An 18,342-nucleotide genomic window follows, 5' to 3' on the forward strand; every position below is an offset into this window, starting at 1 on the left:
ATTCTCCTTGGTCTTATCGTTGTGAGACAGGTAATCCCAAGACATTAAGAACCAGAATACTGTTGGCCATGCCATGATCACCAACCAAGAAACACCCTTACTTTTTTCCGCCAAGCGAACACCCCCTCTCACTTCTGACCTGAATTCAAAAGACTTCTTTTCTACGTAAAAAAACCCCAGATACCCCATTCTTCTTACCGAACTACTACTGCCTGCCACTAGATGGGCGGGGGAACCACCCCTTACCTACTCACACGCCAACCCTCACCTCGCGAGACAATAATATACTAACACTTATGTTCTTATTGGTAAGATTTTAGCTCTCGATCTTTCAAGAAGATATTACATAGAGGACAGAAAGGGAGACACAGAATGAGGGAGAGTGAGAGATACAGTGAAAGGAAAAAAGAAATAAAAATAAAATAAAGAAAAGAAAAGAAAAGGTAAAAAAAAAAAAAATTAACATTTGAATGGTATTGAGAAAGATTAAGGGAAGTTGTTGTGTAGTATATTTGTATAGGGAAGCAAAAAGTAGTTTTGTTCATTACATTTAAGGAAAATGGTTGGGTGTTTATTGCTAGTGCTCTTAGAGAGTTTTGCTATGCCAGGATTACATACAATGCAACCAAAACCACACATGTAGCACAGCTGGAATATCAAACAATGATTGCTGAAACTATTAGTGCTAGTGTAATGAGCGTGGGAGAACTTTCTAAAATAAAAATTTCAAATTCGAACTTTGGGAAAGTAATGCTATTCATGAATGAGTAATGGCAAAGTCACAAAGCAAGATCTAATGGCCCGTTTCCAGAGTTCTACAATTAGAAGAGTTGGTAGTGGTTTCTGAAAGAGTTTGAGAAATCTCTGTTTGGTTAACTTACCAACAACAGAGTAGTTCATTCATATTTATAACCAAAGGAGCTAGAAGTTCTATACGGAAGATTTACAAAGAAGTGCATAAACAGAAAAACACTTAAGGAAAGCTATCATGTGAGTGATACAAGTGAAATCCAAATATGGAATTGAGAGGACTTGTATCTTGTTGCAGAAAATCTGGAAGTTCAGGAAACATGGTTTGCGTGAATTGAGGGATTTTGAGCTGTCCATCATCTTGAATTGTGGTCTGTTGTAGGCTGTCATTCAGCCTGCATGAAATATGGGACTCCTGGGTCGTTAGCAGCTGAGAGGTCTGCTGCCTTGTTGAGATTTATCCTTTAACAGTTTCATCATGTCAAGGGAGCTGGGGCCTGGGTTTGATATATTTGTTTGTGGAAGGTATCAAAGTCATTTAAACCAATAGGAATTGGTCTATGGTCTATTCACTAACAAATCTCTGGCAAATGACATCCTAAGGAGCAGTTTCTTAGAAGCTCCAAATTTTAGCTTCTTTAATAAAAAAGAAAAAAGGAAGAAGTTTGGGCATTTGTATGATGGTAAAAGCAATCTTGGTCACTTGATGTCATCAAATGTAGATAGGGGAGCTTCTTGGTGTCACGAAATGCAAGCAAAAGCACTCTTTGGCATCCGGCACACCAAAAGGCGATCCCAAACAAGGCCCAGCAACATCATATATCATATGGTTCGTAACAGTGCACTCCAAGCACATAATGTAACAAAATAGTTTCTACAATTCACTTATATCCAGAGAAGATAAAATCCTACAAAACCCAAATAGACGAACATGTGATAATTAACAAATATATCGAGGAAAATTCATCGAACATATGAATGGTATTACAAAAATCTTACTTCCATAACATAACCTGACAACCATACATTAGGCATACATAGAAGCTAATTGAGGCATCAAAAATATAGATATATACATGAGAAAAACAACTGACCAAAAACTCATTTAAAATTTATTGGATTTCATGCGCAACACGAACCTAGCTGAGAATCCATTTCCCAAACGCCCAAAATAAAAATAAAAAATAAAAAATAAAAAATAAAAAAAAAAAGGTCATTAATTTCATGACCCATGAACCTGAATAACATTATCATGTCACGTGAAAGCGGAGATGTACTTACAGGCCAACCCATCCAACACTTTGCATGCGTTTCCCACTCGGCGGGCATGCGGTATCCATGGAGACCAGGAGTTCCTTCCAAGTCCATCTCAATCTCTCTCTCTCTCTCTCTCTCTCTCCCTCTCTCGCTTAAGCTGAAGTGAAGTGGCTTGACCCTTGAGAGAGAGAGAAAAAAAGAGTCAAAGGTGGAACCGAGACTCCGATCGAGTTCGATGTGATCTTTCGGCAATGTATACGACCCCCTTAAATCCGGTGCGACTTTTGTCAGCGGAATAACGCAATGGGCTCTAATCACGTGACGTGGTCCTAATTTTTCGGAAAAATAAATTTGGATGGGTTTCGGTGGTATAGATAGGGCATTTTCGTCATTTGATTCGTAAATATCAGTTAAATTAATTAATTACTCGATTTCATACGGGCAATTAATAGTTTCGATTCTTTCAATTATTCGGTTAGTCAGTTAATAGGTGATTGGTTATAAGTTTTTATGTTAGAATAGAGATTTCCAGCTGCCAAGCATAGACATATCTCTCCTCTTCTTTTTCCTTTTTTTTTAAATTAAAAAAGAGAGATATTAAAAGAAAATTCAAATTTAAGGTATTAGCACCAAATTTAAGACATTAACACCAAATTTGAGATATTAACACCAAAGTTAGGATGATCGAATCCCTTTTAGGTGATACCATCCCTAAATGGTTAACCTTCCACCCCTTGATTTTAGTTTTAAATCTAAAAACAAATTTTAAGGCATTAAAAACTAAATATTAACTCATAAAAATTTAACTAAAAAAAATAACAAAATTTTTATTACTATTATCCTTTTAATATGTGTCCGACGCTTGGCTGCCAAAATTTGGTAGCAGCATAGCAAGACTCTTTATGTTAAGATTTATTAACTAATATTGTTGTGTGATTCTATAGATTCGTGAGATATTTTCATTGTTCTATTTATATTTGTTGTATTCTATTTATCTAATTGTTAAGAGTATAACTTCTAGAGGGCCCCTACTATCAAGTCTTAGTGTAAACCGGTCCTTTTACAGCATCCAATTACATTGTGACACATCATTAATTTAAGAAGAAACAAAAAAAAGAAGTGAGAACAACCATACAAAATCAAAATGTGAGAAAAAAAAAAAAGACTTGAGCCTGCCAAACCCACGCCGTGGGTCTGGCAACACCTACGACCCAACCGTGGATTACCTTCTCAAGCCACTTTTCTACCAAATTCAACCTCAAAATTCATTTCTAATGCTTCAAAACTCGTTTCTAATGCCTCAAAACTCTTTTTTTTTTTTTTGATTTAAAACTAAAACCTATAGGAGAAAAGGTTAATCTTTTAGGAATTCTATCGCCTTAAAGGGATCCGCCGGAGAGGGCTGCCGCCTGCCGTAACCCAGTCGTGGATGTGGTGGGTGAATGGTTGGAGAGAAAGAGGAGAAGAGGAAATAAAATTTACGATGAAGATGAACCAGAGAAGAAGAGGAACTGGGAGAGAGAAAAAATTCAATGTTTTTATTCCTATTCTATCAAATGTGTACACCTTCTATTGGATGCTGCAAAACATCACTTTTGCAGAAGAACATGATAAAATGTTTATCCTAACTTCTGTACACCCTCTAATTTCTATGCTCACCATTTAAAAGCTTACACCTTAACTTGGAACACAGTAAGAAAGAAAACACAATCATGCCTTATTATATCAAGTTTTATTATTTTAAAAAATAAATAAATTTAGAGGGCAATCCAGGGTGGCCGGCAAGCCACACTAGCCACTTTTGGGGTGGCGCGCAACCACCTTAGGGCCTAGGGGTGGCCCGTAAGCCACCCCTAGTGGTGGTTGGGTTGGCTGCGGCCACCCTCAAATCTATCTAGGGTGGCCAGCCACCATTGGGGGTGGCTCACAGGCCACCCCCAGCCCACAGGGTGGCCAAGGAGCCACCCCTAGGCCATGTGCGGCCACCCCAAATGTAGCCGGGTGGCTCGTCGGCCACCCCTAGTGGGAGGGGGTGGCCAGCGAGCCATCCCTTCAATTTTTTTTTTTTTTTTTATAAAAAAAATTAATTATTTTTTAAGTTTTGGTATAATACAGTGTGATTGTATTTTTTTTCTTAATCTTAGGTTTATTATAATATGTTTAGGTGTCAGTTTCTTATTGGTGGGGGCACAAAGGGGTTGAGATTATGCCGCACCCAAATAGAAGTTCCTCTCGCTTGTTAATTATTCGGATTAATATTATTTAGTATGAGTAAAAATTTTTGCTCAATCCAAAAATTTGTTTAACATGTTTTTCATTGAAATCTTCAACTTGGGCTTCTTGGACAAATTCTAGGCTTGATTTTGCCTTGAAAACAAACGGCATTAATTGCCTTTTTGCTAGGCTAGGCAGTCGGCACCAAAACGTCGCATGGGTTACAAATATCTGAGTTAAAATCTGTTATTTTTACCGGTAGATGGTAACACACAGAAGCCGGATCCCACTCGATCACCACTCACGTCTCCCTCTGTCTCTCGTCAAACCCCTCTCTTCCCACTGTCTCTCTCTTTATCTGCCGACAAATGGTGATTTTTTTCTCTATACCTCTCGTTTCCTCTCTCTTCTCATCTCGTCGAACTCCTCTATCTCTCTATGTCTCTCTCTTTCTCTGCTAACAGAAGGTAATTTTTCTCTACACCTTGTCTCTCTCATCAGTGTCTATTTGTCATGGGGTTTCTCTTGATTTCTTGGTATGGGTAGTTGTGGGTTGGTGTTTTGAAGAAAGATTTGTGATGGGTAATGATAATAATTTCTTTGATTTTCTGCATTTGTGCTAGTATTCATAGAATTTGTGGTTCGATTGATGGAATCCATGGAGTAAGCTTCTGTTGATATTGGAGATGTTTTGGTTGATGGAAGACGATTGGGTTTCAATGTGCTCTTGGGATGAATACAATGGTTTGGGGCCGATGAAGACAATCGTCTTTGATTTTGGTTTCGGTTAAGGAACTTTGATTTTGTTGTGGAGGATGGAGGACGACGATGGTTTGGATGTAAAGGAACGGCAAGGGAGAGAGATAGAGGGAAAGAGAACTGAAAGGGGGAGAGAGAAAAAGGATTAAAAAATTTCTAACATTTTGCTACAGTACTGTTGTCTGGAGACCAAAAAAGCTCCTATTATGAACCTTCTAGCTAGTCTGCTTGAGTGGAGTTGCTCTTGTCCAATTTTAGTTGCCATTTGATTTGCATATATTGAAACACATTTTCAATTTTAGCTGTTTTTTGTTATATACGCTTCTTATTATTTTCTCTCTTTTCTTTTCTCAGCTTGGAAAATATATATTAGGTTTTTAGATGGCGGCTCAAGATCCTTCTTCTGGTGCCGATTCCCCTCGGCGACGCTCTGGTCTGTTGCGGGACCAGGTCCAACTGGTTAAAAAAAAGGACTCTGACCGCTACGAAATTGTCCCAATCCAAGATCCACTCTCATTTGAGAAAGGTTTCTTTATTGTAATTCGTGCATGCCAGCTACTGGCTCAAAAGAATGATGGGATAATATTAGTAGGAGTTGCGGGTCCTTCTGGAGCTGGAAAGACTGTGTTCACTGAGAAGGTGCTCAGCTTTATGCCCAGCATTGCTGTTATAACAATGGACAACTACAATGACTCTAGTCGAATTATTGATGGCAACTTTGATGGTAAACTTTAATTTCTTTCCCTTATATGTTTTATGTCAGAGTTATCAGGCATCTGCGTGTTTGATACGGATTATGCTCTTGAGAATGCTTTTAAACATTAGTTACTATTTTTTCTTGTAAGCAATTGCATTTTAATTCCATAACATCCCCTGGGAGAAGATGACGGAGTGTAAATCAATAACATGCTTTATTGTTTTTCCATCTAGTTGAGAAGCCCCCTAATGACTGGCAGAGTTGACTGTTAGGACTTCATAAGGTAGTGAACATTGTCAAAGAAACAAGTATACAACATATGAATTGAATTTTTTAGGATATCTCCAAGCTTTCCGTGGCTATTCAGATTACTATTTGCCTAAGTAGTTACTCCTATTCAAGATTTGCATGGTTGATCTTAAATACATTTTTCATCACTCTTCTTTCCCAATATCCTGAGTGGCTTAGATATTGCTAATATTAGTCAGTAGTAGTCTCCTGGACATCAAAGGTGTATATCTCTCGTTTGTGTTGTACCCACAGTTCACACTGGAAGAACTTATGGAAAGGTGACTTCCACTCTCATTTACCTGGATTTGTGACAATCACTAGGGTTGAGCACCAACCCCTGGTTTTGAAACATCCAAACTTATGTGTCAACCACCGGAAACTGCCCCTCGAATGTACAAGTTGGTGTATGGTTGCTGAACCGCACTGACTTTGACAGCAGGCAGTTGGTTTTGGGCTGTTTGGCCTGAAATCCTTACCTGCACAGTCGCATTTCACCAAATACCTTGCCTGCAATTCACCAAACCCATCTGCACTCAAATCCTGCATAGCCACATTTTACAAACCCATCATTTATAATTCACCACTTAAACTTCCAGGCCAAGAACCAATACAAACAACACAAACACCGAGGTCGCCAACACCACCCCAAAACATTATCCTCTTCAAATCACAAATCTGAAAAATCTGTTTCTAGTACTTCACTTCATCTCAAAACTAGGAACACTGGCAGTGACGAGAGAAGAGAGGCAATGTCAAGTTCACCTACACCCTGAGAGAGGAAATACTGAGGAAAATGTAACTCCTTTGAAAAGAAGAAGAGGAAGAAGAAGAAGGCATATATGTATATATCCTATGAATAGGTAATGTTATGTTCACCTACATCCAAACCAACAATTGTTGGGTTGGTCGTCCGTAACCCTAAATCATAACTGAGTTGTTTTTTTTTTTATAAGTAAAGATATATAGATTAAGAGCGCAGAGGAGCGCAACCCTAGCACACCGGCAGTATACAAGAGAGCGACTAAGAGGAAGAGAAAGAAGAAGACAACATAAAAAGAAAATCTTGGAAGCTGATCACTATAGGCGTTAGCCAACCAGCAGTCCAAGAGAAAAGGGTGTACAAGAAAAAATAAATAAGGTCCTCTATATTTGTAGATGAGTCCTCAAAACATCTAGCATTTCTCTCGTTCCAAATGCACCACAAGAGGCATAGAGGAACCATCTTCCACACAACGGCGCTGCTAGTTTTATCACCTGTCTACCAAGAAGCAAACAACTCCTTAACGTTACCCGGCATAACCCAACACAAACCAAACCGAATGAAAATGGCATTCCACATGGTACCGCCACCCCACAGTGAAGAAAGAGATGATCAACAGATTCTCCATCTGATTCACACATGCAACAACGATTTATCACCTATCAAAAAAAAAGACCTCTCTTCCGAACATTGTCCAAAGTTAGAATCTTTCCAAGCGCGGCCGTCCAAACAAAGAAGGCCACTCTCGAGGGAGCCTTGGTGCGCAAAATACTTTTCCAAGGGAAAAGAATGGGGTCTTTAGAAGCAAGGATCCTATAAAAAGATCTTACTTCAAATTTGCCTTTACGAGAAGAGATCCACCTTATTCTATCCTCCCCTTCCCCGCCTATTGGATGCGAATACAATAGCATGTAAAAAGAAGCCAAGACCTCCACTTCCCAATCATGTACCCTGCGAGTGAAGGAAACATTCTACTGAACAGAGCCATTTAAGCATTCCCTATTGTCTGCAATAGACGCATCCTTCTTGGTGGCAATATTGAAAAGTCCAGGAAAAGCCTCCTTGAGAGACATGTCACCGCACCATATATCCTCCCAGAACCTGATATTGGACCCAAGACCAGGGACAAATCTAATGTGGCATTGGAACGACCTCCACCCCTTGCATATTTGCTTCCATAACCCTACCCCATGCGATCCTCTGGGTACCCTGGAGCACCAACCACCCCAAACCGCACCATACTTTGCCACTAGAATCTTTCTCCACCAAGCCTCTTTCTCCTGAGCAAATCTCCACAACCATTTTCCCAATAAAGCTTGATTCATCAAACGCAAATTCCGAATGCCTAAACCTTCCTTAGAGATTGGAGAATAGACCTTATTCCAACTAACCAGATGGAATTAAACTCTTCATCAACCCACCCCATAAGAAATCACGTTGAATCTTCTCAATACGCTTCGCCACTAAAGTCGGAATAGGAAACAGAGACAGAAAGTAGGTGGGAAGATTGGATAAGGTGCTCTTTATGAGAGTGATCCTCCCCTCCATTGATAAATACAAGCGTTTCCAAGAGGCCAACCTTCTAGCATATTTCTCCAACACATCCTCCCAAATAGCCTTGACCTTAAACGAGGCCCCCAACGGGAGACCCAAATACTTCAGCGGCGTAGGAGCTATACCACATCCCAAAATACCCAAATACTTCAGCGGCGTAGGAGCTATACCACATCCCAAAATACTAGCCAGCCTGTCCGCATTGTCCATACTACCCACAGGGACCAAGACGGATTTAGCCAAGTTCACCTTTAACCCAAAGACAGCTTCAAAGCAGACAAGTACAACGCCAGTATTTCTTACTTGAGTAGGATCTGCCCCACAAAAAACCAAAGTGTCATCAGCAAAGAGAAGGTGAGAGATGATAATTTAATCCGTTTCTCTAGCTCCCACTGAAAACCCAGAGATGAGTCCCCTATGTATCGAGGCATCGATCAACCTATTGAAAGCCTCCATGACCAAGACAAACAGGAATGGAGAGAGAGGGTCACCTTGCCTCACTCCACGTGAATTATCAAAGAAACCGGATGAAGAACCATTAATCAAAACTGAAAATCTCACGGACGAGATGCAATGCTCAATCTAGGAACACCATTTCTCTCCAAAACCGCACCTTCTCAGTAAGTAGAGAAGAAACTTCCAATTCATGTGATCATAAGCCTTTTCCATATCCAATTTGCACAATAAGCCGGGTTCCCCTAATCTGATACGACTATCCAGACATTCATTGGGGATGAGAACTGAGTCCAAGATTTGCCTGCCTTTAACAAAAGCATTCTAGGGTTTAGAGATTACCTTGTTCATCACTCTCTTCATTCTATTGGCTAGGACCTTGACAATAATTTTGTATGTCCCTCCCACAAGGCTAATTGGACGAAAATCCTTTATATCAGTCGCTCCATGAGACTTCGGAATAAGAGAGATGAACATGGCATTAAGACTTTTCTCAAACCTACCTCGATCATGGAACTCCACAAAGACTGCCATAATGTCCCCCTTGATCACATCCCAACAATCCTGAAAGAACGCCATAGAAAAGCTGTCCGGACCTGGAGCCTTGTCCCTATCCATTCCTTTCACCACCTCCCAAACCTCCCTTTCCTCGAAAGGAGCTTCCAACCTAGTGGCCTCAGCAACATTCAACATGTCAAAATCAAGATCATCTAGCCTTGGCCACCAAATGAGACTCTCTGTGAAAAGAGATTCGTAAAAATGGGTGACATGGTTACTAATAACCTCTTGATCTGAAGTGGTAAAGCCTTTTACAATCAACATCTCAATTTTGTTATGTCTTCTATTTGCATTAGCAATCCAATGGAAAAATTGACTGAGTTGTTTTAATCATCAGAAATTGACTGGTGTTAGTTGGTCGGGTTAGGACTATTGATTCGATTGGGTTTCAACATCTGAGAGCACCTTAGCTATCATCTACTTTCATTTTTGCCAACTGTATGGTAAATGGATGGATTTTATTTTATCCTCTCATTATACCAAAGGACAACTTAAGATTCATTCCACTTGAAAAAGCTTGTTAAATACTTTCAATGAAATATATTGCAGACCATGAGAGGGATAATTTTTTATCATATTATTAAATGTTGCAAATGTCTTTCACTTTCCCTTATTGTAGTTCTCCTGAATGTATAACTTGGTTTTGCTTCTTGGGTTTTATCCACTGATTGTTATTTGTATATCATTAAAGGTAATGAACAAGGTGGGAGAAGAATCTGTGGTAGAGCACTAATGGTTGTTATGTTTTGTGACAGACCCACGCTTGACAGATTATGACACGTTGCTAGAGAACATACACAATTTAAAAGCAGGGAAGCCTGCTCAGGTCCCAATATATGATTTCAAGGCTAGCTCTCGCGTAGGTTACAGGTTGTATTCTCTCCAGTCTGTTTTTCCTAAAGCTCTTGACTAGGAACTGTGCCATCTCCACTTAAGATACATGACTAGAAATGCATGAGATGCTGCTAGTTCAGAAAATCTTCCATGTTATTTAGAGTTTTGCTTCTTTTGATCATTCATGCATAGCCTCATATAATTTTTGCTTTGCCCATCACATCTCTCTGTGTCCAGCACTGCGCTTTCATAATTTTGACTCAATCAATTTCTTATAGGACAGCTGAAGTCCCTACCTCCCGCATTGTAATTGTTGAAGGCATCTATGCCCTAAGTGAAAGATTGCGGCCTTTGCTAGATCTTCGCGTCTCTGTCACTGGTGGGGTTCATTTTGATCTTGTCAAACGGGTCTTGCGGGACATTCAACGTGCTGGCCAAGAGCCTGAAGAGATAATTCATCAAATATCTGAAACGGTCTTTTCACTGATCTCATGTTCAATATTTTAACTAAGGACTTTGACTGATCTGTTTATAGCATCTACGGTAGTTCTTTTCAATGTATTTTTTACAGGTATATCCTATGTACAAAGCTTTTATTGAGCCGGATCTCCAAACAGCACATATAAAAATCATCAACAAATTTAATCCTTTCAGTGGATTTCAGAACCCCACTTATATACTAAAGGTGAACCTATGGTTTACTCACTCAATCCGAAGTTTTTATGGTTCATCTGTTATAAGTGCCTCATGATTCTGTTTACTTCATCTAACTCTTACGCAGTGTGATTCTATTATTGTAGTCAACAAGGGCAGTGACAGTGGATCAAATCAAGGCTGTTGTTTCTGAAGAACATAAGGAAACTACGGAGGAAACATATGACATATATCTTCTACCACCAGGGGAAGATCCTGAAGCATGTCAATCATATCTAAGGATGAGGAACAGGGATGGAAAGTACAATCTCATGTTCGAGGTTGGCCAATAGTATTGTAAACCCAAGCTTCTTTATTGAAGTGATACTTTTGTGTTTTGAGTATATGCTTGATTTGCGTTGAAGGAATCATTAATAATATTTAGTATTTTTACGTCAATGATGAAGATATTGTGATGACCATGACTTCACATATATCATATGTGCTTCCATCTGAGATCAGAAATAAAAGATATAATTATAGGGGTTTGATTGTAGGTTTTATGTATTCATATCAAGTCATTCAGACCACATATTCATTTTGAATGTCTTGTATTAGATTCTACATCTTAATTTATATATTTATTTCCCTAATTTTAGGGTTTTCCTGTTTCATTGCTCCTTGTAGTATGATTGAAAGAATCCCTCACCTTTTGTAATATTACATTATTAAAGGATGGATCTCTATGAGACTTCCAAGGGGCTATTTATATTTCCTTCCAACTCTGGTAAGGAAAAAGAAATTATTTGTATGGTCTTGATTTTAGGTTTCACCTTATCATGTGAAATTGGTGACATTCCAGACTTTATATAGCCTTTTAAGTGTATTTATTGGATGCTACACCCTAATTTATTTGTTTATTTACCTACTTTTTGGTTTTGACTGTATCTTCCATCCTAGCTGCTAGTTGTGTTAGTCAACTGCTGCACTTTTAGACAGGCTGCAATGCCCTTTACCTCTTGTATAAGTACGTTGATAAATTTTGCTCATAACTAGGTATTTTCTCTTGTATATTTAATGTGTATCTGGGGTGCCTTACGCTTTTAATGATATATATTTCGATTACTTAAAAAAAAAAATAGTACATTGATAAAGAATCTGTACCAGACTTCCATGGCCTATGCATCCCTTCACCTAGTAAAGCAGATGCAATCATCATAGTCATGGAAGCTTGTAGCATACCATATAATCATACCTAAAGCCTCTTTTTCAAATCCTGCTTGTTTCAGATTACTTGAAAAAATTAAGCAGTTCGTTTAGTAACTATAGCTGGTATTCATCTTTCTCTCTTTCTACTAATAGGATTGGTTCATCTCTCCCTCTTCCTACTAATAGGATTAAGCAGTTCAGTTAGTAACTATAGCTGGATAATAAGCTCGTAACTCTAAGGAATTCCTGGATTGTTTGATATTTTGCAATAGTGAGCAGTCACCTTTAATTAGATATTCTGCAAACCTTTTGGACCTATTTTTGGAAGGACCTATGCAGAAAAAATGAAAACAAGACATCTTGATGCAAAAGTTTAATATTGCACCTCAGGAGCTAGATGCAGGGCATTTTAGTGTGATAATCAAATTTTGATGCATGGCACTGTATGCTGTAATGAAATTAGGAATCTGCAATATTTGGGAACATGGGCAATCAAATAGCATAAAGTGATTTCCTTCAGTGGCAGATTGGGTTTTCTGATATGTTCTTCCTTCATGATTGAGATTTCCTGAGTGAACTTTGAGGACTGTAAAATGTGGGAAAATTTAGGTTTTCTGAATTTTTCTGCTTCGTGTTTGCAGGAATGGGTTACAGATAGTCCATTTATTATATCACCTAGAATCACTTTTGAAGTCAGTGTGCGCCTTCTTGGAGGGCTCATGGCTTTGGGTTATACAATTGCAACCATCTTGAAACGGAGCAGTCATGTCTTCTCTGATGACAGGGTGTGCGTGAAAATTGACTGGTTAGAACAACTTAATCGCAAATATGTTCAGGTATATACTGATTACTTAATGTGTTTGTTCATATTGATATGGGGTCTGTTGCACTAATTCCATTCTTTATTATTGTCAGGTCCTCTTGTTTAGTTCCCGATGATCATGCAATGATTAGTCTGACTTTTTTTTTGTTAGTAAAAATAATTGCAATGCTTTGATCATTGCAACATTATTCCATTCTTTGGATGGTAGTGTATCACGTACATGTACATAGTTGTCAGCTCATGACTTGTGGCTGACTCAGCACTTGACTAATCCAAGTTCCAAGTCCTGTGTTTGACATAGCTATGTTGATCAATAATCCTAAGTAACTCTCTCTCTCTCTCTCTCTCTCTCTCACACACACACACACACACACACGTGCTGGCTCACATTCGCACAATCAAATATTTCTGACTGTTACCGCTAGGGTCTTTTTTACCCTTCAGTAATGAAAATATCTTGTGTAACAGTTGGAGAGTTGAAGGCCATTGGTTAAGTAGTATATAGAATGGGATATTTTTGTGCTAATCTGTTAATTTTTGTCACTGTTGGTTTATTAGGTGAATTTTCAAAGCTTAGCACTAATTTAGTTTCACTATTTTTGGTATAAAGGTGCAGGGAAGAGATCGATTATATGTTAAATATATTGCAGAGCAGCTGGGTTTGGATGGTTCATATGTTCCTCGAACTTACATAGAACAAATTCAGCTGGAGAAGCTTGTTAATGATGTTATGGTGTGACTCTTTTGCTTAGCATGCTATACCTTCTCGTGCATAGTCCTGATCTGATCAATTTTCAGGCATTGCCAGATGATTTGAAGACAAAGCTCAGCATAGACGATGATTTGGTTTCAAGCCCTAAAGAAGCCCTTTCTCGAGCCTCTGCAGATAGGAGAATGAAGTATCTCAACCGGTACTGTCCATTTCTAGCAACAGTTTTATATATCTGCAATCTGAAATGGTATGATACAAAAAAATTGAATAAAAAAAGTATCATGCTTTTAGAAGCTCACATGTTTTCCCCAATATGATTCTATTTATATAATTTTTCTTTTTCAGTATAGTAGTTAAACTCAAAATGATTTCAAGTTCATGGAAAATGAGGACTGGCGAGTTATCTCACAATATTCTGTTACATATTGGGCAGAGGTATATCACACTCATACTCAAATCAAAGGGACAAGAACCTATCAAAGCTCACAAAGCTTGCTGTTAACAATCGAAGGTTTGATGGGAGAACCCCAGAATCACCTGCAGCACTTGCAAACCAAGTGAGTGTATTTCGCCTTTCAAATTTTCCAATGCTAATATTTCGGTCTTTTCCTAAACCACTTTGTGGGAACCCTCCACTGTCTGGTTGTGGAATCTTGTCATTTTGTTGTTTGGTTAGCAAGAAACTAAAATAGAAGGAAGCAGGGGCAAGTTTGTATTCAATTTCCCTATATATAAATGGTTTTTTTTGTTAGTATAAAAGAGTTGCAAGGCATGCTTTCACCGTACACCCACATGATTGGTGAAAATTTATAAGTTTTAGCCCTCCAAATTGGTTTCTGTTTCTTTCATTGCTCTTTCCTAGTTCTGTTCTTTTTACAGCCGCCATGGCATCTACATGCGGCATTAGTTTTCATCTATCAATTTGTTTTTGGAGTTCCTTTAGGGAGTTATTACTCAACTCTCGGAACAAATTTCCACACTGAATGAGAGGATGGACGAGTTTACATCTCGTATTGAAGAGCTGAATTCGAAGATCTCTGTCAGGAGAGTTTCAGCCAGTCAACAAAACTTGCCTTTGCAGGCTGAAGCATGCAATGGCTCTGGGCCCATTTCTCTTTTTGGGACTGGCTTGGGGAATGGTTCATTGACTACTGGGCCATTACTGCCCCATTCTTCATCTTCTTCCCAATTGGCTAGGGAGTCCCCAGTAATGGAAGAGGTATGTATACTAATGAATCTCATCTCTGTTGCCGAAAGAAGGAAAGGATCTATGACTGTAGTGTTACATAGTATATATGAAGTTTCTTTTTTTGAGTTTTTTAGCTGCCTAGTACTAAAATGCGTTAGCTAAGTGGCAAACAAACTTTTCAAAAAAGAAAATAAAAAAAGGCTATCAATAAAAAAAACCAAAGAATACTGAATATAGCACAATATCTTTAAAGCACGTTGGTGGCTCTTTTAACTGAAAATGTTGTAATTCCTTTTTTTTAGATACATTTTGCTGTTTTATTTTCACGAAAAATAGAGAAATAAAAAGTTTGTATTGGGTTTAGATGATAAGATGTTTTGGGAGATGAATGTAACGAGGACAGACTTTGCAAAAGCGGTAATGAACATATTACTCTCTGAGGGTAAAACTTTAAAACTCACTTTTTTCATGTGGACAATGAAGAACACTTATGATATCAAATTTAAGTTTGCTAATAGTAGGTGAAATAACCTTTTGGGTCTCTGAGGGTAAAACTTTAAAACTCACTTTTTTAATGTGGACAATGAATAACACTTATGATATCAAATTTAAGTTTGCTAATAGTAGGTGAAATAACCTTTTGGGTCAAATTATTATTGACTCTTTTTATTTATATACTTGGAGCATTACTCAGTAAAAGAATGACATGTAAACTATTCTTTTTACTGTGGAAGAATGGATATGAATGCAGATGACATTGATTTGTTTATTTATTTTTACTAATAGAAGAAGGTGAAGCACCCTTTTGGGATGAAATCTTTATTTGTGCCTCTTCATTTGCATACAAACAAAAAGCATAAGATTATAATAGCATTTGCATGACAACTTTAGCAGTCCGGTGTTGTTAAGCTAGCGCACATTTGAGGTAGTTTTTTGTGCTCCACTCGTGGAAGAAAATTGATAGAGAACAATAGCCAACATCCAATAAGGACTTGTGTTAACTTACCACCCATTGTTTGTTAGAGGAATTGATTCATGATGAAGAGTGGCTTTAACAATCTAGGAAATTGCTCGTCTCTATAAATTTTTCTTTATCTTCCTTTCTGCTTAAAATATATCTAAACTGACTTAGATTTCCTTGCCATCTGATCAAATACCAAATAAAGATGACTGTCCAGAATAGTTTAAACTTTCTGTTGAACGATTGTTCTGATTATTTGTCGGTGTTTGGTAAACAGATACTTGTTATTGCCCGGGGACAACGTCAAATCATGCACCAATTAGACAATCTAAGCAATCTTTTGCATGAGTACTGGGGAGAAAGGTCACGTCATGGAAGAAGAGATGAGACAAACAGATTCATGGGTGTTGATTCTATGGGCATCCCTCTTATTCTAACTTTGGCAATTGCTGGTTTGGGTGTCTTCTTGTTCAAGGGTTTTACATCCCACAAATAGTATTTCTTGCCAAGGTGAATAAATATTTCATGAGATTCGATCATTGACAGACAGCTCCATGGTTCGAGAGGCTTATTCTAAGGTGGTCTTGTAAGTACTAAAAATGTTGAAAATCTTCAAGTCTTTTAAATAAGGGTTTCTGTTAATCTTTAAAGTTGTATACATACGCAGATACGCTGGCTGCTGATTGTTCTATGCATACACACTACTGCAAGTGTTGTAAATATGGTGGTATCTTCTCTAGTATGTCTAACATGACTGAATTATGTTCCATTGAAATTGCGTATGAACAAAACATAATAGGCAAACCAGAAAAGCAAAAGAAAAAGAAAAAAGAGGTATGATAAAATGACACATCCGCTGCAACCTGCTTTTATAATCTCTGCTTTGCAGGGTTGGGTCCGAAGGGTCCCACCTTGGAGAGGTTTCCCGACATAAAAAAAAAAAAAAATAATAAATAAATAAATAATAATAATCATCTCTGCCTTTAGCTAACCTCTTCCTCCGGATCTAATTCTCCCTTGATAGGCTTCGTTTGCACCAAAACACAACATGTCGATCTCTTAGTGGCCCCGGCATTTGCAAGGTCTTGTAAAGCATATATATATATATATATATATATATATATATAGCCGAAACATCTCTTAGAAGTGCCTTAAAATTATGACATGTGGCATTTTAAAATGCTGACAAGTGCCACTTTCATATAATATATAAATTATTCAATAAATCAAGTATTATTAATATCCTAATCAAATAAGAAAACAAATAATATAAATCAAATTAAGTATTAATATGTTTAGTCACTTTAATATGTATATTAATATGTTTAGGTTTTCATAAAAATGACATGTGTCCGCTAAATGTGAGAAGTACATGCTTTTATTAATTGTAAGGACAAAGTTTAAAGAAATTTTATTCAAAAAGCATGTGTTTTTCAGCATCTCACATGCTATTTAAAAAACATGTGCTTTTCGCAAGAAAAATGACATATCATTTTTATAGAATAGGTTAGATGAAAACTATGTCCTTTCATTTTAAATGCGCCAAACTACTTTTAAACAAGTCTTGAGATCTTAACATGGTCCCTAATAGAGTCTTAACCAATAATAATACATCCATGCTAAAGAAACCACGTCTAATATTATTATAACGCTAAACTATCATTAAACTAAGATTAAGGCTTACAACATGAGTACAAGCTTAAAACCTACAAGTTAAGCTACGAAAAACTATAATAACTCGGTCCTAATCTTTGTTAAGAGACGTTGTATTTTAGACTCTAGAGTTAGTTGAAAATCAAGTTGGGAAGGTTGAGGGAGTTTTTGGGGCTCGAAAGGACTGCCAAGTTAGTTTTTGACCTAGATGATTGATCATCCACAAGAGAGTATTGATCTTTAGCCCCTCAAGGCTAGAAACCTTAAGGATCAATCATCCAATTTTTAGGATCGAGCCTCCTATGTCAAAATGCGATTTTAGAATTTATTTATTTATTTTTTTTAAGCCCTAGTGTAACTCCCCCAAAATTTGAATTGATTATTCGATCATTCTTGACAAAATGCGATTTTAGGAATTTTTTTTAAGCCCTAGTGTAACTCCCCCAAAATTCGAATTGATTATTTGATCATTCTTGACAGGGTTACTAATAATACCTTTTGTGACAGATAAAGAATTTATTAGGATGATTAAGAATACTTTCGTATAAATATTGGTCTTAAGTTAAATGAGATATACTTTGACAATATATTTGACATCTAATTTTATATTTCCAATTTGAACTAAGAAGTATACAGTTTGAACCAGAATCATGGAGAAATGTTAATCAAGTGAAAGAATTTGTAGATTTAAGTTAGTTTCAAGTGAGTACCAATTAAGTTCTAAATAGGGGAAAATCTACTTTACCCTCTGAAGTTTCAAAAGTTTTTCAATTGGAACCCCAAAGTTTTAAAATTTGCAATGCACCTCCCTAAAGTTACAAAATTTGTCAATTTAAACCTTCTGTTAGTATCTGCCGTCAAAGTGGATGGAAAACGTCTCACGTGCATATCACGTGATCTTTTTTAGCTTGCTCTTCCAAGTTTGCCCTCAATATTGATATCAAAATTACAAGATTGCCCTCAGTGAACATAAAGGCTTTTTTTTTTTTTTTTTTTATAGTAGCTAAGTGGACCCATTTTGCACCCTACCTTATC

General features: G+C 37.5%; 2 protein-coding genes across 3 annotated transcripts in view; one reads left to right on the plus strand and one right to left on the minus strand.

The window, feature by feature from the left end:
* The window catches only part of LOC132184728 (agmatine deiminase), a 47,934-nt gene extending 45,648 nt beyond the window's left edge, over positions 1-2,286 (minus strand). Inside the window, exon 1 of the mRNA XM_059598462.1 lies at positions 2,032-2,286. Coding sequence (XP_059454445.1) covers positions 2,032-2,118 — 87 coding nt within the window. The 5' untranslated portion in view covers positions 2,119-2,286. The remainder of the gene's footprint in view (positions 1-2,031) is intronic.
* Positions 2,287-4,430: 2,144 nt separating this feature from the next.
* On the plus strand, positions 4,431-16,396 carry LOC132183878 (inorganic pyrophosphatase TTM1-like). 2 transcript variants are annotated; one of them, XM_059597341.1, is made up of 12 exons: positions 4,445-4,688; positions 5,335-5,704; positions 10,049-10,163; positions 10,406-10,601; positions 10,699-10,812; positions 10,928-11,101; positions 12,611-12,805; positions 13,403-13,525; positions 13,591-13,703; positions 13,938-14,061; positions 14,448-14,723; positions 15,932-16,396. In XM_059597341.1, the coding sequence occupies exons 2-12, from the start codon at positions 5,362-5,364 to the stop codon at positions 16,148-16,150; spliced, it is 1,992 nt and encodes a 663-aa protein (XP_059453324.1). In that variant the 5' UTR covers positions 4,445-4,688; positions 5,335-5,361; the 3' UTR covers positions 16,151-16,396. The 2 variants fall into 2 exon arrangements, with proteins under 2 accessions (XP_059453325.1, XP_059453324.1); XM_059597342.1 differs by lacking the exon at positions 15,932-16,396 and having other exon boundaries at positions 4,431-4,688; positions 14,439-14,529.
* The last annotated feature ends 1,946 nt before the right edge of the window (positions 16,397-18,342 follow it).

Source organism: Corylus avellana, chromosome ca6 (genome assembly GCF_901000735.1).
Source record: "Corylus avellana chromosome ca6, CavTom2PMs-1.0".
NCBI classification, from domain to species: Eukaryota; Viridiplantae; Streptophyta; class Magnoliopsida; order Fagales; family Betulaceae; genus Corylus; species Corylus avellana.